Source organism: Synchiropus splendidus, chromosome 19 (genome assembly GCF_027744825.2).
Source record: "Synchiropus splendidus isolate RoL2022-P1 chromosome 19, RoL_Sspl_1.0, whole genome shotgun sequence".
Taxonomy (NCBI): Eukaryota; Metazoa; Chordata; class Actinopteri; order Syngnathiformes; family Callionymidae; genus Synchiropus; species Synchiropus splendidus.
The window spans coordinates 5,730,069-5,748,569 of record NC_071352.1 but is presented as its reverse complement, the minus strand read 5'-3'; the positions used below and the strand labels follow the sequence as shown (position 1 = coordinate 5,748,569).

At 47.6% G+C, this 18,501-nt stretch overlaps 3 protein-coding genes across 4 annotated transcripts; 1 reads left to right on the top strand and 2 right to left on the bottom strand.

Annotated features, from left to right (window-relative positions):
* Positions 1-2: 2 nt before the first annotated feature.
* Positions 3-6,397, bottom strand: gys1 (glycogen synthase 1 (muscle)). 2 transcript variants are annotated; one of them, XM_053851516.1, is made up of 16 exons: positions 6,267-6,397; positions 5,039-5,157; positions 4,548-4,729; positions 3,317-3,508; positions 3,051-3,236; positions 2,785-2,929; positions 2,599-2,716; positions 2,400-2,520; positions 2,233-2,339; positions 2,107-2,166; positions 1,824-2,016; positions 1,631-1,757; positions 1,474-1,569; positions 1,236-1,399; positions 1,072-1,152; positions 3-865 (listed from the first exon to the last, which is right to left on the bottom strand). In XM_053851516.1, exons 2-16 carry the CDS (start codon positions 5,154-5,156, stop codon positions 611-613), a joined length of 2,145 nt encoding a protein of 714 aa, XP_053707491.1. In that variant the 5' UTR covers position 5,157; positions 6,267-6,397; the 3' UTR covers positions 3-610. The 2 variants fall into 2 exon arrangements, with proteins under 2 accessions (XP_053707491.1, XP_053707492.1); XM_053851517.1 differs by lacking the exon at positions 6,267-6,397 and adding an exon at positions 5,921-6,249.
* A 1,490-nt stretch (positions 6,398-7,887) lies between these two features.
* Positions 7,888-15,219, top strand: pold1 (polymerase (DNA directed), delta 1, catalytic subunit). The gene is made up of 27 exons (XM_053851899.1): positions 7,888-8,056; positions 8,675-8,863; positions 8,925-9,038; positions 9,107-9,247; positions 9,323-9,448; positions 10,416-10,584; positions 10,664-10,778; positions 10,865-10,994; positions 11,067-11,233; positions 11,296-11,400; positions 11,470-11,610; positions 11,684-11,794; positions 11,863-12,054; positions 12,122-12,210; positions 12,316-12,432; positions 12,975-13,088; positions 13,158-13,305; positions 13,367-13,462; positions 13,529-13,666; positions 13,728-13,903; positions 14,008-14,160; positions 14,220-14,322; positions 14,387-14,519; positions 14,583-14,696; positions 14,759-14,811; positions 14,868-14,965; positions 15,033-15,219. Exons 2-27 carry the CDS (start codon positions 8,677-8,679, stop codon positions 15,118-15,120), a joined length of 3,318 nt encoding a protein of 1,105 aa, XP_053707874.1. The 5' UTR covers positions 7,888-8,056; positions 8,675-8,676; the 3' UTR covers positions 15,121-15,219.
* Positions 15,220-15,353: 134 nt separating this feature from the next.
* On the bottom strand, positions 15,354-17,401 carry zgc:55558 (GTPase KRas). Its single transcript, XM_053851443.1, has 5 exons — positions 17,131-17,401; positions 16,806-16,918; positions 16,426-16,604; positions 16,179-16,338; positions 15,354-15,918 (listed from the first exon to the last, which is right to left on the bottom strand). Exons 2-5 carry the CDS (start codon positions 16,914-16,916, stop codon positions 15,805-15,807), a joined length of 564 nt encoding a protein of 187 aa, XP_053707418.1. The 5' UTR covers positions 16,917-16,918; positions 17,131-17,401; the 3' UTR covers positions 15,354-15,804.
* Positions 17,402-18,501: the final 1,100 nt, after the last annotated feature.

Sequence of the window (18,501 nt, the reverse complement as noted above, 5' to 3'; positions counted from 1 at the left end):
CGTTCATTTGCTCATTTTATTTCATCTGGATGATAACAAACAACAAAACTCACTTGGAGTGTAGCTACAGACCTGTTTCTGTTTGTTCCACATGGATAGAAACGTATTCAAGTGCTAGTCTGAAACCCAACCATCTCCATCACCAGCTTCCACTTCAGCCTGACAGTAGCACCGTGACATAAGGCGGTGAAATAAAATGAAAACATGAAGTCTGACCACTTTTGGGATTTTCTTGTCCATGACATTTTTTGGGGGAAAGTGCGGCTATAACGGAAATATTGATATTTTTGATGACACGCTGGTAACAAGGATGTTTTTCAATCTGTCACTGAAGTATATACTGTTAATATATGACACTACCTTCATCCAGTGTTAGTACTGTCTGAAACACAGTCACTGCGATGTGAGGTTTGCGACTCAGTAAAGCGAAACAACCTGCTGGTGTAACTTTGAGGGTGACTCAAATAAAGCTGGCGTAGTACCGCATTTCTCTCAAGTAGACTGGGAAGACGCCGACGAAACTCACAACAAACCGATAGTTCTATCGCACACAACGCAGTGCAGGAGAGTAACCGCATGTCACTAGTGAGGTCGAACATTTCCCTGTGTGTCAGTTTTTGTCGCTGACTTCGCCGTTGCTGCTGCCGTTCACACTGGAGGCGGCAGACAGCTTGTTTTTGTACGGAAGACTCTGTGGCTGGCGGATGTTTATCCGGTCCTTCTCCGCCTCCTCGTCTTCATCGTAGCGCTCGTCCTCGTCGTCTTCGTCCTCGTTCTCGTTCTCGCTGTGGTGCGGCGAGGAGAGGCGAGACAGGGCCGGGGACGGCGGCACCGAGGCGGGACGAGGGTAGCGGAAGCCTGAAGTCTGCAGATGAAGTTTAAACCCAGTCAAACTGTCTAATACAGCGCTTCATAACTTAAGCGTATATTGTGCAACAGCGCCCTCGTGCTGTCGTGGCGTTATCGCTTCCACTCAAATAATTACAAAATAAATACGTTTATTGCTATTTCAAACATGATTTAAATTAAAAGGTTAAGTTCAAAGGTTGGTCACTTGATCTGAAGACTTACCGAGGTGGGCTCCTGGGGCACATACATGTAGGTGTCAGGAAAGGCCTTAGCCAGCGCCATGTGTCGGGCCGACACATAGTACTGTTGCGGAACACAAAGGCATGTTAGCATTTCACCCATCCAAAGACCAATCCTCTGAGAGAGAGAGAGAGAGACGTTCTGACCCTGCCCAGGTATCTCCAGTCCAAAAGGTCACTGAGACGCTCAGTGCGGTTCCTCTGGATGATCCGCTGCCGTCGGCTTTGCTTACAGAACTGGAACAGGAAGGAGGTGAGCTGGTTGCACGACTCGTCCACGCCACGGAACCGTCGGTCCAGAATGTAAATGCCTGGGAAAAGTGACATGAAATGTGACTGAAAGTGACTATTACTGTTACTATTCTGTCGGCAGGACAACACTGACCGTAGGCAGATGGGTCAGCGATGTGTTCCTCCATGAAGCAGCCGAAGCCTGATAGGTTGGTTGAGATGGATGGGATGCCCATCACCGTGCACTCCGCTGTGAAAAACAGGAAGCAGTCAACACTCGGAGTGAGCTAGCGCTCAACACCGCAGCTCACCTGGGGTGTAGCCCCAGGGCTCATAGTAGGAGGGGAAGACGCCCAGGTGGCAGCCTCTGACAAACTCCTCGTAGTCCATGGGCAGCAGAGGAGACGTGGACGAGAGGAACTCGGGGTGGAAAATGATCTGTAGCACGGAGAGGACAGGTCAGATGAGCAGGCGACCGCTTCCTGGTCAGAGAAATGGCCTGACCTTGACGCGGTCAGAGGAGCTGTTGAAAAGGCCAATGCGGCGGACGCTGCTGAGGATGGGGTCGGAGCTGTCCTCCAGCATGTTGTGGGTGCAGATGGGAGGCTGAGACTGTCTCTGCGTGGCAAAGATGGCGCGCTTCATGATGGTGAAGTCCTCTTTGTCCAGTATCTTCGATACGTCCGGCAGCTGTCCGCTGTGGAAACGCACCAAATTGATTCAGTGTGAGCAGTTTAGAAGGTTAGAAATACCAATATATATTAAAACTTCTTATGCTCCTACTTACACGAGGAGTGACTCATAGAGCTTCTTTCCAAACCGCTCCTTCACCGTTTGTGCAGTGTCCCTGTGTAACAGACACAGTCAGACCAAAGCAAACGGAGCTCAAACAACCCGAAACGAGGCGTCTCACCAGAGCTGCTTCCTGACCGCCTGACCCTTCAGTGTCTCCACGTTAAAGTTGTTGGTCCGCGCCGGCATGATGAAGAAGGCGATGACGGTCACGTCGCTGTTGTTCACCTGCGAAACTTGTGCTTCAGTTCAAAGTGCTTCAGTTCAGAGAGGAAACTGGCAACAAACCCTCAGGAGGTAGTTGAGTCGCGCCAATGCCTCCAGGAAAATATCGGCGCCCTTGTTGGAGAACTCGTAACGTCCAGCAATGAAGAGGAACAGACACTTGTCCAGGTTGAAATCAAGGTGTCTGATAAACAAAAAAAATAAAACACTCAAGTTTAATTTAAAGTAAATGACAGGTACATCCATAAGAGAATATACTGACCCATAGAAGTGACCCCTCACGAACTCCTGAATGCGGTGCTTGCTCTGAGCGTGGAGGTTTTGGAACTCGTGGACGGCTGAAAACTTCTTCACGTTAAGGCCATTTGGAGTGACGATGTCTGCGTGAAGACGTGAGTCACATCTGTTAAACTCCACGCTCATGGGCCGGTTCAGCCCGGCTCCTCACCAGGTTTTCTCTTCAGCAGATGCTCCGCCTCGATAGCGGTGATCTGTGACACAGTGGTGAAGACGTGCGCGCAGTGCGCCGCCGCCCGCTCTAAACAGTAGCGGTGGTAGATCTGCCTGTCGCCTGCTTCCTTGTCTACATTGAACTGAGACAGAAACACCAGTGAAGTCAAATACACAGAGTACATCACGTGAAGGCCTGTCATTTAAAGCACCATCAATGCCTGACCATAATGTTTGGAAGCCACTTCACATCAAAGTGCAAACCTCAGCAAGGTTGTTGTAGAAGTCCACGTTTCCAGCACACAGATACCGGCCCAACAGCGTGGCGTGAGTGGTGAAGATGGTTGCCACCGGCAGCTGCCTCTGCCGACACAACACCAGGCCGAGACCCGCCAGCCACTCGTGGAACTGAGCCACGATGTGCGGCGGCTCCTCGCACTGCGCCGCATACTGAGAGTTGAGAAAGGGAAGCCAAGCAAAACGTTAGGTTTTCAAAAAGTAGCACTCCAACAGCGGCTTCAGTGACTCGCCTCCCCCAGGAGCCAGGCTGTCAGGAAGCCAAAAAGCACGGCGTCGTTGGCCTCGCGGTCGAACCACGGCACACCGATGTCACAGAGGTCCCACAGTTCGCTCTTCCACGTGTCCAGGGACCAGGCGGTGAAGGCCACGTCGATCAAGATCACATAGGGGCTTCCCTCGATCAGCCAGCGCCCAAAATAGACCTAGACACAAGTGACCGCTCACCGAATCACCGATCACAAAAGCAGTGTTTCTTTTTAAGCCACGTCTCATTTCACTCATTGATAAAATAGCTTAGTCAAAAGTCCTGTAAAGAATCCCTTTTCATTTGTGAATTGTGATTTTTGCATGTTATTTGAAGAAACAAATTTCTGAACATGTGTCCAGAAAGGGGTGGGAAATATTGCAAAAATGCATCATTATTTATTTTATTTATATATTAAATATATATACACATCGTTTTATAAAACACATATCACAATGTATTTATTTGGTTCGGCATTTCGTTTTTAGCTCACATCAAAACCACAATGCAAACTTTGACAGTCAGCTATTGCCAATAAAGTTTTGAAGTGAGATGTTAGCCGTTAGCTCTGTTAGCTTTGGCGATCTATTATTCTGTGGAGAAGTTGTGTGGTCACGTCAGAGGCGCTTCAGGTTTAAAAACAAATCGAAGTTGCGCATTTGACCAGCTTCTTAGCTGTGAGTGTGTCGGAGGAGGAGCGCTGCGCACAACACTGTGGGTGATGGACGAATAGCGTCAGCATAGATCTATAGTGTATAGAGAGAGTGTGACAGAATCCATGTGATCTCCTCATACTGTTAGCAACAAGTTCTAATTGTTCATGATTTAATGTCATGATATTGTCCACCTCCAGAACAGCCCAAAATAAATTAACTTTTTTTAACTTATATGAAACCCGGCGTATAAATATGCTGCGGCAGTAAGAGCTAGAGTTTTGGAAAAAGCTGCCCAACCTTGACCCTCAGCAGTGACACAAAGAGGCACACGCGCGTCTATTTCTGGACTGTTTTCAGGAGTGTTCTAGCAAGAGTGGGGGGGGGGAAGACATCGATATAACATCTAACCTCCGTGGGGAAATGTCACAAGGGTCGCACATGCCGAGTCAGACTGAAGGCTGAGCTGAATTTAAGTTTGGTTATTAAGAAGCTGCGGTAAATCTGGCTCTGATCTAAAAGAGAGGGTGAAAAGTGGTGTGTGTGGGCTCACTGTCCGGGTACCTTGCACCCGCTGGAGTTCATCTTGTCGATGGTCCTCTTCAGTGCAGGGTCAGAGGGCTCGATCAGCTCCACCTGTGTGCGCACGTTGCTCTCCACATACGGACCCACCAGGAAATAGTTCTCCCCCCATTCCTCCGCGGTCAGGCGGGCTTTGGTCTGGATGACGGTGTAGATGCCTCCAACTTCACACAGAGTCACAAGTTAGCACACACTGTCCACATTAAGATCACAGCACTTCCTGCAAATAGAAAGCCTGACCAGGACCTCCGGGTCAGGGCTCAAACAGATTCTGCCTTCCACCTGAGCCACTACGCCCACAAGCGAAACATTCACATCCACTGAAGCACCATAATGTACTGCAACAGTTAGAGCTCTATATTACTCTATAAAACAGCAAAAGATATCATCATATTTGTCTCCCGCTGCTTTGTTTTAAAGAATTTGGCAACATTAAAATAATAATAACACATTATTATAAACCAACCACACACCTTTGTTGGCGACCTCCCATGCGATCTCAAAGAGAACAGCATCCTCCAGATCAAACTCCTCGTCCCACTCCTCCAGTCCTGACAGGGACGTGACGGACAGGCTGCGAGCCAGCGGCATGCTGAGTCAGCAGGAAACAAAGGCACACACGTCCCATTCAAGCTCAGAAAATCAAGAATAGTTCACAACCACTCCGCCACCATCATCAGAGGAGTGGATTTTATGCAACATCCTAGCTGACGCAACCGTCCCCTTTCACCACAAGAAACATTCAGCTCCAACTATAGAATAGTCTTATTGACAAAAATAATAAAAGTGAAGAACAAAAAATAAATAAATTCGAAATAATTTGACAAATGTATAAAAACAATTATAAGGTGATGAATAGTCTCAGTTCAGTCTATGTGGATTAGTTTAGTATTAGGAAATTACACAGCCTTAAAATAATAACGGCTGTGTAGTTGCTGTGAAAGTACTACTCCTTGCACAACCTTTACAAGCAGGGAGTGGCATGGAAAAACAGTCAGGTATAAACATGATACAGCTGTCGAACGTGACCAACTTCTAGATCAGCTGCAGATACCTATTGGTTAAGAGAGTGTTTACACAAGACAGAAGACTTTTCATTTAATAAAAAATAAAAGTCATATTGGCATATTCTTGCCCTCATAATAATAATAATAAACATGAAGCGTTAAAATATTGTATTTATAAATAATTCGACCTCAAATTTCGTTTAAACAAAAAAACATCAATAATATTTCTTTAATAGTTATTTTTCAGAACTTTCAGAGGCATGAAGTCCCAGCACGAGCACACAGTACAACCTTACATGAGAGCAGAAAACAGCAGTCGAGATATGAACCGCTGCTTCTGATCCAAACCTGTATTGATGACGATATTCCTTCAGGTAAACAAAGCTGCCACCAACACTTGACCCTTGTCCACAGATCCCACGGTCAAGGCCCACAGGTTGCCAACAGCAGAAGTCAACAGAAGCCGGCTGGGAAGACAGGTCTCGACCTCTGGTCTGCCAGAGTTGCTCTGCTCTAACGTGGATCTGTGATGCTCATCTGTATGTCTCCCGTGACTCCGTGAGTTGTGGGGCGACGTGACAGCGAGCACACACTCCAGCAGAGCTGCGCCAAGCTGCACGCCGAGCCACCGCGCAGCCGCCGAAGGGCGACAATCCCAACAACGACAGTGCGGAACACGACATGATCGACTCACCCTCCGATTTGGACGGAAACTTCACCAGGATGAGAAGCACATAGGCAGCTGTCACAGTCAGTTCCTCTGCAGACGCGGAGTGCAGGCGAGTGGGCGGGGCTTTAACGCGGCTCTGCGGGCACGGGGTCACGTGACGTCCGCGTTTGAGTAGTGTGACGCGAATGTATTTTGGTAGAATATAAACACAAAAAAAAACGTTGAGTAAAACTTGTATATATTTTCAGTATTTCTCATTAGTCACATATTCTATGTGTGTGTGTTTCACGCGTTATATTCAAATATCGGATAATTTATCTGACTATTCCGGAATAATTTGCAGAGATTTTATGATGTACGTCTAAATTAATATATTTGCCAAGTACAACCGATACAAGTATTGACTAGATTATAAGGGGCCACCAAGCCAAGAATCAGAGTGGACGAAGACAAAGATATAATGTGAAAAGATTTGTTTAGTACAAGAACAAAGCATCATCAAGTGTGTCAACTTTAATTTAAACTTGAACTTCAATGAGTTATATTTAGAGTATGACGAGCAATATTACAAAGAATTAAATGTTTTTTATAAGTCAAGTTGTGTGACTATGCCCATCATGTGGATTTGTCACTGTTGCCCAGCTGATGTCCAGTTCTGTGGAGTCGTTCTACAAGAAAGGCTTCGCGGTGCAGCGCGAGCATTTTTACAGTCTGGGCCTGAGGTCTCTCCTGTTGCAGTATTCATGACCCTGGTTTATTATTGGTGCTAGTGTCTCTGCTGTCTCCTCCTCTGAACACAACGTGAGCAGAGCTGGGTGTTTCTCTGACTCGACCCCTCAATTGGCTGAGGAGGTGCGAAGAGGAACTTCTCTAGTTAGTGGTTAATCATCCTCTCACAAAGGGGTCAAAGTGAGGAGGACTTTAGCATGAAAAGGTGTTTATGTGTTCATTTTAGAGCTTGTATTGTCTCAAGAATGCCTTCCAAACAAAACATATTTCACTGCTGTCACCATGGTAACCAGGCATTTTCCATGCTGGCTGGACTTCCATCCATCCTGTCAGTACATCAACACAAATAGTCAAGACACTATATCAATACAGCTCAACATTCCAGCATCACTAAATATAATAGCTGTTGCCAATTCTGGGGATTCCATACGGAGCATAACATGACAGTTGACCTTATAGATTTCTGCCTTGTGATTGACAATAACTAGATATGGATTGTTGTTAGTGTTTTTTTAAGGCTATTTACTTATAGCACAAAAGTGATTTGATTCTGGGGAAAAAGGGTCAATTCTTAATACTTAAAAATGTAGACTAAAGAGAAGGAGATGCCCACGGTCTCATGATAAAGATAATCTACTAATTTAAATAAAATAAAAAACACGAAGTTCAAAACTTAAATCCAATCTAAATAGCGTGTTCAGCCAAAAAGATGATTTCCACCTCATATACTAAACTTAATTTATTTTGTTGTCATTTGAGTCCAAATAAGTTTTTATTCTTTGTTCGGGAAAATTCGGCAACGTTCGGGAGGCTCCACTTCTCTTCCGCCTTTGTCATTGTTGCTGACCAATGGGAGGAGCCCGCGAGCTCCCGCTAATGTGTGACATCATCGTGCTCTGGTTGGGTCGCTCGCACCGGAAGTAGATTTCTGCGCGCTTTCGCCTTCTCCTGAATTAAAGGCGAGTGGCGGGAGCCGTTGTCAACCGGGGGGCACCAACTTGTCGTTGTTTGTTGTTTACCTCGATCCTGTGCGCACTTCCTGGCGGCCTGGACTGTGTCGTCTCGGAGACCGGCTCTTCTTTCAGGTGAGGACGATGTCTGCGGAACCTTTACAGCTGTTAGCTCAGCACGAACAGAAGCTGGCGAGCACGCGCCACTTGGTGACCACCTGACGGTGTTGAAGATGGACGTTGATGCCATCTTCAACACTGTATTTCAGGTGAACTCTTAACAAGGAAGCGTATTTTGTCACTCGGTTCCTCCCAGAAGCGCTTGACCGACTTTGCATGAAGTGTTGTTCTGGGCGCGTCTGTTTTTATTGTCAGGACAAGTATGAAAACGTGGTTCACGCGAACAACTTTCAGTCCTTGAATCATACCAGTCTCATTATTTATCAAAAGAACAGCATGGATGGAGCCTTAAATTTGTCGACTTAGACACTAATAAGCAGAGGTGGATGTTTATATTGACAGTTTCCCAGACGGTCAAGAAGAGGAGTGTGTGATTAAAAACGTATTAATAGTACATTCATTTACATTGTTGAATTTCCCTGCTGTGGGACTAATAAAGGCCATCTAAATGTAACGTGTTTTTTTGTTTTTTAAGGGGTTTGTTTAACAATATTTCCAATGCTAGTGATAATCACATGTTTGTTGCTCAAGTTTCTGTTCTTCTCTGTGATTTTGTTGTTGTTGTTCATTCAGACATGGATTTTAAGAGGCGGAACGGCGGCCCCCACCTGGGTGGACAATCTCAGGCGAAGAAGGGCAAGATGGCTGGTGACTGGGAGGACGGTCCGTCGCACTTTGAGGAGGAGCTGTCTATGTTTGATGATGCCGACATGGAGGCTGAAGGGATGGAGGGCCAGGCGGGTCATGATGTGATTCCAGTCGGTAAGTCCTTGCGAGATGTAAGTCAGTATGTGTTGATCCATGGCTCCCTCCCCTTCTGCAGGTGAACTCTTCTCAGCCGACCTGAACCCACGCTGGCGACGACCTGCAGCCCAAACACTCGACTCCTCCACAGAAACTCTGGTGTTTCAACAGATAGACCTTGACTACTATTTAGGTATTTAACAACCAGACTTCACGTATAAATACAGGCTTTGGTTGCAATATTTATTTCCTCCCCGGCAGGATCGTCGGTCGCTGGCATGCCGGGACAGCTGCAGGGAAAAGTTCCGATCATACGAATGTTTGGCGTCACCGACAGCGGCAACAGTGTGTGCTGTCACATCCACGGCTTTGCACCTTACTTCTACATCCCTGCGCCGAACGGTGAGCCGCTCTTGTCGTCCGTGTCCTGCTGTGGTGCTTGTGACGTCTAACCTTTACCACCCTCTGTGTGCTCAGGGTTTACAGCTAATGATTTGGGCGACTTTAAGAGAGAGCTGAACTCCGTCGTCCTCAAAGACATGCGCTCCAATAAAGACGACATTTCCGTCACAGTGTTGGCTGTGGACATCACACGTAAAGAAAGTGAGTTTTGATGTCAGTTCGCTTTCAGAAGGCAAAGAAAACTGGACTAAAACCAGGGCTGCAACTAACTATTATTTTCGTTGTCGACGTTGTACTTGGCGTTGTCGATTATTTTTTCGATTAGTCGCGATGACCTTTGTTTGGACCTATTTTGAGTTTCTGTTTAACCTAACGTTGCTTAAATCATGTCACTGTGATACTCAGACACCATACATTACTAAATAAGTATGTTAAAATAATGACACATCATCCAGGAACATGCATTAACCCTGTGAGGCATAAAACAGTTGACGCAGAGCTGCACTTCTTTAAAACCGAGGTCTTTATTGGTCACTGAGAGGGATTTAATATCGTCACCATACACATATGTATCCCATATAAGACATCTGATCAACATCCACATCAAAAGGTCTTATTTGAATAATAATCTAAAACTATATGTTCAGTGTAGCTCCCTAGTTCAGTTCCGGTTATTATGAGGAGGAGGAGAGAGACAGAGGACACTTGACTACATCTAAAACTGTTAGCTCGAGGGTGTGCGGCGTCGCACACCAAACACGGAACTCTCTTTCATCATTCTACCATGGTGTTGAATTAGTTTGCTCATCCTTAAGACGCGTTATCTTCGCGAACAAAACGAAGCCAAACTTCTGAACACTATGAACCGTCGCCACTCGAACTCCTCCGGAGCTGAGCCTGGTCAGTCGGAGGTGGTGAGGCGGAGCCTGGGGCACACAGCGAAGGTGGCCATTTGGAGTCGGACCTCAGTCTGGAACCAATTAAAGGAACAGAAATGAACATATCTTCATGATTCCAGAGAATGTGATCATTTCTCACTGCTTCTGAATAACAACCAGTTCTCCATGAGTGTGTTTACAGCAACACGCCGCATGGACGCACAGATTTTGACGTATTTTTTGCATGACACCTTTGAACATGACTTTCATTGTTGTTCCTGTCCGGCCAGATATGTATGGTTACCATGGCAAACGTGTGATGGACTTCTTGAGGATCACCATGGCAATGCCTCGACTCATCGCGCCTGCCAAACGCCTGCTGGAACAAGGATTCAAGTTCGGCCAGTTCCCCATCCAGAGTTATCAGTCCTTTGAGGCCAACATTGACTTTGAAATCAGGTGGGTTCACTCAACCTTCACACCCAGTTGTGCTCCAGTAATGATGGGTCTGAAGGGACTTCTCCATCGGTCTGGTCAGGTTCATGGTGGATGCTGACGTGGTGGGCTGCTGCTGGATAGAACTCCCTAAAGGAAAGTACATGGTACGAGAAGAGAAGAGCAGTGGAGGCTCGGATTCTCGGAATCCAGGCAAGGTGGGTGAAGCTGAGGATATAATGCAGCACCTGTTTTTTACCCCCCAAAAAAGAACTTTCTGAGGATTTTGCTCTTCATTTTCCAGGTGTCCTTGTGTCAGTACGAGGTGGATGTGGGGTGGACTGACATGATCAGTCACCAGGCTGAGGGAGACTGGCAGAGGATCGCCCCTCTGAGAGTCCTCAGCTTCGATATTGAGTGTGCGGGAAGAAAAGGTGAGTGAAGAGCTTGTGCTTGGGAAGTGAATTCAGTCTGGCTGAATCTTCATGTTCACTGCTGGTGTCCAGGAATCTTCCCAGAGGCCGATAAGGACCCGGTGATCCAGATTGCGTCGATGGTGCAGCGGCAGGGTGAGACGGAACCATTCATCCGCACAGTCTTCACCCTGCAGTCCTGCGCCAGCATTGTGGGCTCCCAGATCTTGTGCTTCACTCAGGAGAAGCAGATGCTCCAGGTACAGTCAGGTCTTCATCACCCCTCCGTCTCTTGCTGTTATTGACCCGTTTTGGTGAGCAGAGTTGGGCCGAGTTTTTGAGGACGGTGGACCCCGACATCATCACCGGGTACAACATCCAAAACTTCGACTTCCCGTACTTGCTCAACAGAGCGGCTGCTTTGAAGGTCAGGAAAGTGAGACCAGCGAAGAGTGGAGATCTTTGTGAGTAACGGTCTGACTCTCTGGCGCAATAGGTGAACCTGTTCCCCTATCTGGGCCGGGTCCGAGGGATCAAGTCTGTGCTGAAGGATCTGAACTTCCAGAGCAAGCAGATGGGCCGCAGAGAGAACAAGACCATCAACATGGAGGGACGGGTCCAGTTCGACCTGCTGCAGGTGGCTGCCGACAGGGACCCAGGTGACCATGTGACGTCTGGGTTCCTCACTGTTCTCCTCTCTTCTGTCCCAGGTTCTGCTCCGTGACTACAAGTTGCGCTCATACACTCTCAACGCTGTGAGTTTCCACTTCCTGCAAGAGCAGAAGGAGGACGTCCAGCACTCCATCATCACTGATCTCCAGGTTAGATGATGACCTGCCGTCTGAAGCCCAGTCCGGTCGCCCCTCACCTCTCCAACTTCCTGTTTCAGAATGGGAACGAGCAGACGCGGCGGCGCCTGGCCGTGTACTGCCTGAAGGACGCCTACCTGCCGCTGCGGCTGCTGCAGAAGCTGATGTGCGTCATCAACTACATGGAGATGGCCAGAGTGACGGGCGTGCCCCTCACCTACCTGCTCTCCAGGGGGCAGCAGATCAAGGTCGTCTCCCAGCTGCTGAGACAGGTACCGCTCGACAATCCTCGCTCTCCACGCCTGCTGCTGTTTTCCAAGTGTGTCCGTGTGTGTTCAGGCGGCCAAGCAGGACCTGGTCATGCCGGTCGTGAAGTCTCAAGGAGGCGAGGACTACACCGGGGCTACCGTCATCGAGCCAGAGAAAGGGTGAGAGTTCTCTCCTCCCAGCGCTCAAAAGTTTCAGAGCCACCACAGCGCCCCCCGCAGGCCGCGGCATGCAACTCCACTGACTCCCCCCTGCTTCTCCCACAGTTACTACAGCGTCCCCATTGCCACTCTGGATTTCTCCTCCTTGTACCCGTCCATCATGATGGCGCACAATCTTTGCTACACCACGCTGCTCTCCAAAAACTCTATCGACAAACTGGGGTGAGTCTAAGGTGACAATATAATCGAAAGGAATTTCTTTTTCCATCACCCTGTTTCATGAAACACACTCTCTACTAAGATGCACCTCTCCTCCCTGACCACCACATAGCTCTGGTGCTAATGTTGAGTGAAATAATTCAACTGACCTATTTGATGGTTTGTTGGTGCAGTTGGCAACTTTCACTGTAGATCACGGAGTCTGTTCATGGCATTGGCCACCAAACTAACCCAACAGTTCCTGCGACTCGTTCTCGGTGACTCACTATAATATTTTATTGTACTCACTTTGTTATTAGAGCGTGCTATTTACATTTGCTTGGCGATTATTCTTTGTTCTTTATATAATTTTTATAAATGCTTTGTTTATGTGAGCAAAATTGAAATGGCTCAAGTTTCTGCATTATATTGAATTTTAAAAAATGGTGGCAATAAACAAGATGGAACGAAATGGGGGCAGAAATCGTGGTCAGATTGTTGTGTGCTGTATTCCAAAAGTGTCATAGTCACTTTACCCAAACTGAAGTCAATATTTATTCTTTCAGGCTTTCAACAGAAGACTTCATCAGGACTCCCACTGGTGATCTGTTTGTGAAAAGCTCTGTGCGCAAAGGTCTCCTGCCCGAGATCCTGGAGAACCTGCTGTCCGCCCGAAAGAGGTTTGACAGGCGGGAAACAAAGGTTGTGGCCGTGATAAGAACATGCCTGAGTCTGTGTTTTCTCCTCAGAGCTAAAGCCGAGCTGAAGAAGGAGACCGACCCGTTCAAGAAGCAGGTGCTGGACGGTCGACAGCTGGCGCTCAAAATCAGCGCCAACTCGGTCTACGGTTTCACGGGAGCGCAGGTGGGCAAGCTGCCCTGCCTGGAGATCTCGCAGGTGAGGACTTGCTCCGTACTCCAGGTTCAGAACTTCAGCCAATGTCTGCGGTCTTTTGTAGAGCGTCACTGGCTTCGGGAGGCAGATGATTGAAAGAACCAAGCAGCTTGTGGAATCCAAGTACACCCTTGCTAACGGTTACCAAGGTGACGCCAAGGTCAGGACTCGTCTTCTGAGCGCAGGTATTCTCACTCCACAGTCTTACACTTCTTTTATGTCCAAGGTTATTTATGGCGACACCGATTCCGTCATGGTGAAGCTCGGGGTCTCCACGGTGACGGACGCCATGACGATCGGGAGGGAGGCGGCTGAGTGGGTGTCGTCCCATTTCGTCTCACCCATTAAACTGGAGTTCGAGAAGGTAGATGTCTGAAAGCGCTTTTATGGACGGGTGCCTGCTCACAAGCGCCCCCTTGTGCCAGGTCTACTACCCGTACCTGCTGATCAACAAGAAGCGCTACGCTGGACTTTACTTCTCCTCCAACGCCAACACACACGACAAGATGGACTGCAAAGGCATCGAAACTGTCCGCAGAGACAACTGCCCCCTGGTGGCCAACTTGATCAACACCTGTCTACAGAGGATTTTGATTGACAGGTATGTTGGAGACGAGCGAGTGAAGGAGGGATAGAGTTGAGGTACTGTCGCCATCTAGTGGGCATTTCAGTCCTCACCGAGCAGATGTTCTCGCGTGCTGGCAGGGACCCTCAGGGGGCCGTGGATCATGCCAAAGAGGTGATCTCCGACCTGCTGTGTAATCGCATCGACATCAGCCAGCTGGTCATCACCAAGGAGCTGACGCGCACTGCTCAAGAGTACGCCGGCAAGCAGGCTCACGTGGAGCTGGCAGAGAGGTGAGCAGCTCCTGGCTTCCACTTGTCAAGTCCTCGGCACTGATGGGCTGCCACTGCAGGATGAAGAAGAGAGACGCAGGCAGCGCCCCCAACCTGGGAGACAGGGTCCCTTACGTCATCATCCAGGCGGCCAAGGGCGTGGCAGCCTACATGAAGTCGGAGGTCAGCGGGTTACAACCCACCTTTTTGGATTCTACTGGATAGTAAAAGTCACTTCCTGTTTCAGGACCCCATCTACGTGCTGGAGAACAACATTCCCATCGACACACAGTACTACCTGGACCAGCAGCTGTCCAAACCTCTGCTGAGAATATTTGAGCCCATTCTCGGGGAGAGCAAAGCCGAGAGCGTCCTCCTCAGTGAGTCCCCCCCCCCACCCTGACTCAGATTTCCGAGGCTCATCCGTTGTCTCCTGTGCGCAGAGGGCGACCACACCCGCTGCAAGACCGTGCTGACATCCAAGGTGGGCGGCCTCATGGCCTTCGCTCAGAAGAGGAGCACGTGTATCGGCTGCAAAGCAGTTCTCAAGACAGAATGTGAGTGAACGGTTCTTCAGTTTGAAGGAAAGCAAAGCAAACGTGTGTGTGACCTTTTGTAGCTGCTGTGTGCGACTTCTGCAAGAAGAAGGAGTCAGAACTTTACCAGAAAGAGGTAAGAAGTTCTGTCCATCTCTGAGGCTGTATTCTCATGTCACCTCACGCCTGCAGATCTTCCACCTGAGCACCCTGGAGGAGCGCTTCGCTCGGCTCTGGACTCAGTGTCAGCGATGTCAGGGGTCCCTCCACGAGGACGTCCTCTGCACCAGGTATGGAAGAAAACCACCTGTTTTTGCTCCCACGCTTCCATAACTCACCCCTCCCTTCCATCTACAGTCGAGACTGTCCCATCTTCTACATGAGGAAGAAGGTTCAGAAGGACCTGGATGACCAGAGCAAACTGGTTTCTCGATTCGGTTGGTGAAAGTAGCCAACCCCCTTTGGAAGACACTGACATACACCAGCCTGTTGCTTGTAAAAAAAATATATACGTTTCTATTGTTTTCTATTCTGAATAAATCAATACTGTCTTTTGTACTATCATTTTGGCCAAGAAAGTTGATAGAGAGTTCACCCCCAACATTTCTTTATCTTCTGATGCAACATTCTTCCCGTTTTGAAATAATTCCAGATGAACACGTCAAAAATATTTGCAGTACTTTATTCTTCAACATCAGTGCGGTTCGATCACGTGATCGCCATGCAGTGTTGCGGCGTGTATCAAAAATATAAACACGGATTTTGAAAATGGTAACAGAGTAAGTGATGACAGTTCCTGCAGCTCTTAAAGGTTTAAAAATATACCAAGTTGTTCAGAGGGCAAGAGTGGAAGAACATGAAGCTTTTATTTTAAAAAAAACAAGTGATCATGGGGGAATGTTGTTGAATGACGAAGTCCACTAATCCTGGGCCATACAAAAAGTTTTGACACCAGAGCAACATTTCTTGTAAATACTCAAATATACCTGTTCAGCACAAAAATACAGACTAAAAATTCTCATTTATAGCTCATACCATAGTAAGAATCTGATTTCATGGACTTGCTAATGTTACCTGAGGGGTGTCAGGGCGTCCCAATAACAAGGGATCAGCTCTTTGGAAGCGTGTGTTATAGTAGCGTGCAGCGCCTCTGCGTGTTCTTCTTGCTCTTCTTATTGCTGCGGTTGGTCTCCTTGTATCTCCTGATCTCCCGCACTAGAGAATAAAACGCCTCCTCCACTCCCTGGTGGGAGAAAGCGACACGAATTAGAAGTTAAATGGCAGTTGACGCTAGAAAAGCACAGCACACTTGTGAAGTCAAATAAAGAGGCAGACATTTGAGTTACTTCAACCTATATAGTCCTAGGCAGCACTGAGAGCAACTGTGTGGTCTCACTCTGGCAGTTTCTCTTCCACAGGGAAATTGCAACTTGAACTGAAACCGGATGGTGGCAACAAAACAGGGAAGAACAAGCTGCTGCCCCACTTTCACACCACACACACCTGTCTGGTTTTGGCCGAGGTTTCCACAAACGGCACCCCGTAACGCCGGGCCAGCTCCTGAGCTTGTTTCGTCTCCACCGAGCGAGTGCTCAAGTCACTCTTGTTCCCGACCAGAACCATGGGAACACTTTCACTGTCCTTCACCCTGTTGATCTGCTCTCTGAGGAGCAAACAATACACCTTATGTCCACAAGTCCACTGACCGCTTGTTGACTTGGATCCAAACAAACAGTGACTCACAGCTTACCTGTAGAGGTGAACGTCTTCAAAGGACTTGATGTTGTTGATGGCAAACACGCAGAGGAAGCCTTCCCCCGTCCTCATGTACTGGTCCCTCATGGCGCTGTACTCCTCTTGACCTGCTGTGTCTAGGATGTCCAGCAGACACGTCTCCCCGTCGATCACCACCTGCTTTCTGTACGAGTCCTGCAACACAGTCATGACTCAGCACTCGACCGTCAGCAAGACAACTGAAATCAAGTGACGCAACCCAGAAACACGAAGCGAAACTCGGGACACAAAAGTGATTTTCAGCTTGACAAAGTGCCCAAATAGCGAAGTGAAAGCGAAGCTACGTCCACAACCATTGTTATTATTATTATTATTATTACAAAGATTGACTCTCACCTCAATGGTGGGATCATATTCATCCACAAAGTGGTTCTGGATCAGCTGGATGGTGAGCGCACTCTTCCCCACGCCACCAGCTCCGACCACCACAAGCTTGTACTCGGTCATACCTGGAAATATTTGAGGAAAAAAACAAAACAAAACTAAGACGGCGCGTGTCAATAGCGACGACGATGAGCCTGACGGGCAGATCACCGACATGGCGAACACTGACCCAGATTTAAGTGAGCTTTCTGTCTGTTACGACACTTGTCTGGGCGATTTAATCTGCACAACAAGTCAGACAAAGGAATCTAAACTCAAACAAATAGCCAATACTCACTTTAAGTTGCGACTTCTTGTGTTTCTCAGCGGGTTTGTGGATGAATAAACCAGATTAGCTTGCTACATAACATTAGCCGGAACCGACTTCCCAAACTTGAAAAAGGCCCGTATGAGCAACGTATAGAGACACGCGCAAATAAATCAAGATCAAAGCATAAAAACGCGAATTATTACTGTGTCTCTGGGGGATAAAGTGACACGAGTTTCTGGTTAAGTCTCCATTGTGGAGGAGCGATAATCCCCTCGCTTAAAAACCAGCCGAGCACGCAGATTGACGTAACAATTGCCCAATCACAATGAAGTATGGTGTCTAAGACACGCACCATATGGACCAATCACAAATAGGAATACTCACAGTTGAAGTCGGTTTAAACTCTTCTTCTTCCATTGCATTGGAAACTCTATCAAGTTTATAACCCCGGATCAAAATACGCCAGTAATTAAATGTAAAAATGTGGTATTTTATTAAAAAAATATATTGATTTGAAAATAAATATACGCGTACGCCGCCACTGAGTGGACACCTCTGGTACTGCAACGTGTCTTAAAAGCAACGACGCGTAACATGTAGAGATAAATAGATTATTTTCATATTTCCTGAGGTGACAAGTTTCAGTTTGAAGTGTCAAAAATTCTGGAGTCAGACCCTCCAGCTCTCTGTTAAACGCTCCTTCGGACTATGTAACTTTCTCTGGTCGAGCCGCCCGGGGGGCGTGTTCTGGGAGTGACGCCACAACCCCAACTGCAATGAATCCCGGACAAGTGTCAAGTGCTTGGCAATAACTGAGAGCTACGAAAGGCTTTTCATCTGATCCTGTAGTGGCGACAGACGTCACTAGAGGGTCCAAACCACTCTCTGGTCAATATGCCTCAGTGTTCTGTACCACGCTGTTTTAACAGTGAGACAAAAACCTCTCATTCTACCGCGTCCCTGCGAAAGAAAATGAGAAGAGGAAATGGCTAAAGCTAGTACGGTAAGTTAGAATTTGGGAAAATAAATGTATATAGTGGTCAGTTTAGTGGTCAGGTTAGCGCAGGCTGGCAAAACTGTGTCAATGTTTGATTACGTGGTTGTCAGTCATTTGACAAAACCTTTTGTCTCTCTCATAAATAACATCTGCATTATGTTCAAACAGTGTTCGCTGCCTGGTGGAGCCGGAAGTGAGCGTGGCAGCGGATGTGACATCAGACTTAACAACTGCTGGTGATACTAACTAGCCATGATGCTAATAATCGCTCAACTCATGTTTCGTTTTCTGGCCCAAATAAGAGTACAAAACAGTGTTTGTAGGGGAATTGTACCGGGAGGCATTCCTTGTGCTTACCACGGGTCTTGGGTGTGTTATCAAATGTGGGGAACCTATTTTTG

Bases quoted from the DNA above. Each gene is read 5' to 3' on its own strand.
- gys1 (XM_053851516.1), bottom strand. From the start codon at position 5,156: ATGCCGCTGGCTCGCAGCCTGTCCGTCACGTCCCTGTCAGGACTGGAG. The intron at 2,717-2,784 runs GTGAGGAGCCGG...GTCTTCACGCAG, and splicing joins TCTGCTGAAGAGAAAACCTG to ACATCGTCACTCCAAATGGC. The intron at 2,521-2,598 runs GTCAGTATATTC...TTTGTTTATCAG, and splicing joins GTGAGGGGTCACTTCTATGG to ACACCTTGATTTCAACCTGG.
- pold1 (XM_053851899.1), top strand. From the start codon at position 8,677: ATGGATTTTAAGAGGCGGAACGGCGGCCCCCACCTGGGTGGACAATCT. The intron at 10,995-11,066 runs GTGAGTGAAGAG...GCTGGTGTCCAG, and splicing joins TGAGTGTGCGGGAAGAAAAG to GAATCTTCCCAGAGGCCGAT. The intron at 14,323-14,386 runs GTCAGCGGGTTA...TTCCTGTTTCAG, and splicing joins CAGCCTACATGAAGTCGGAG to GACCCCATCTACGTGCTGGA.
- zgc:55558 (XM_053851443.1), bottom strand. From the start codon at position 16,916: ATGACCGAGTACAAGCTTGTGGTGGTCGGAGCTGGTGGCGTGGGGAAG. The intron at 16,339-16,425 runs GTAAGCTGTGAG...TTTGCTCCTCAG, and splicing joins GAAGACGTTCACCTCTACAG to AGAGCAGATCAACAGGGTGA. The intron at 15,919-16,178 runs GTGTGTGTGGTG...TTCTCCCACCAG, and splicing joins CCTCGGCCAAAACCAGACAG to GGAGTGGAGGAGGCGTTTTA.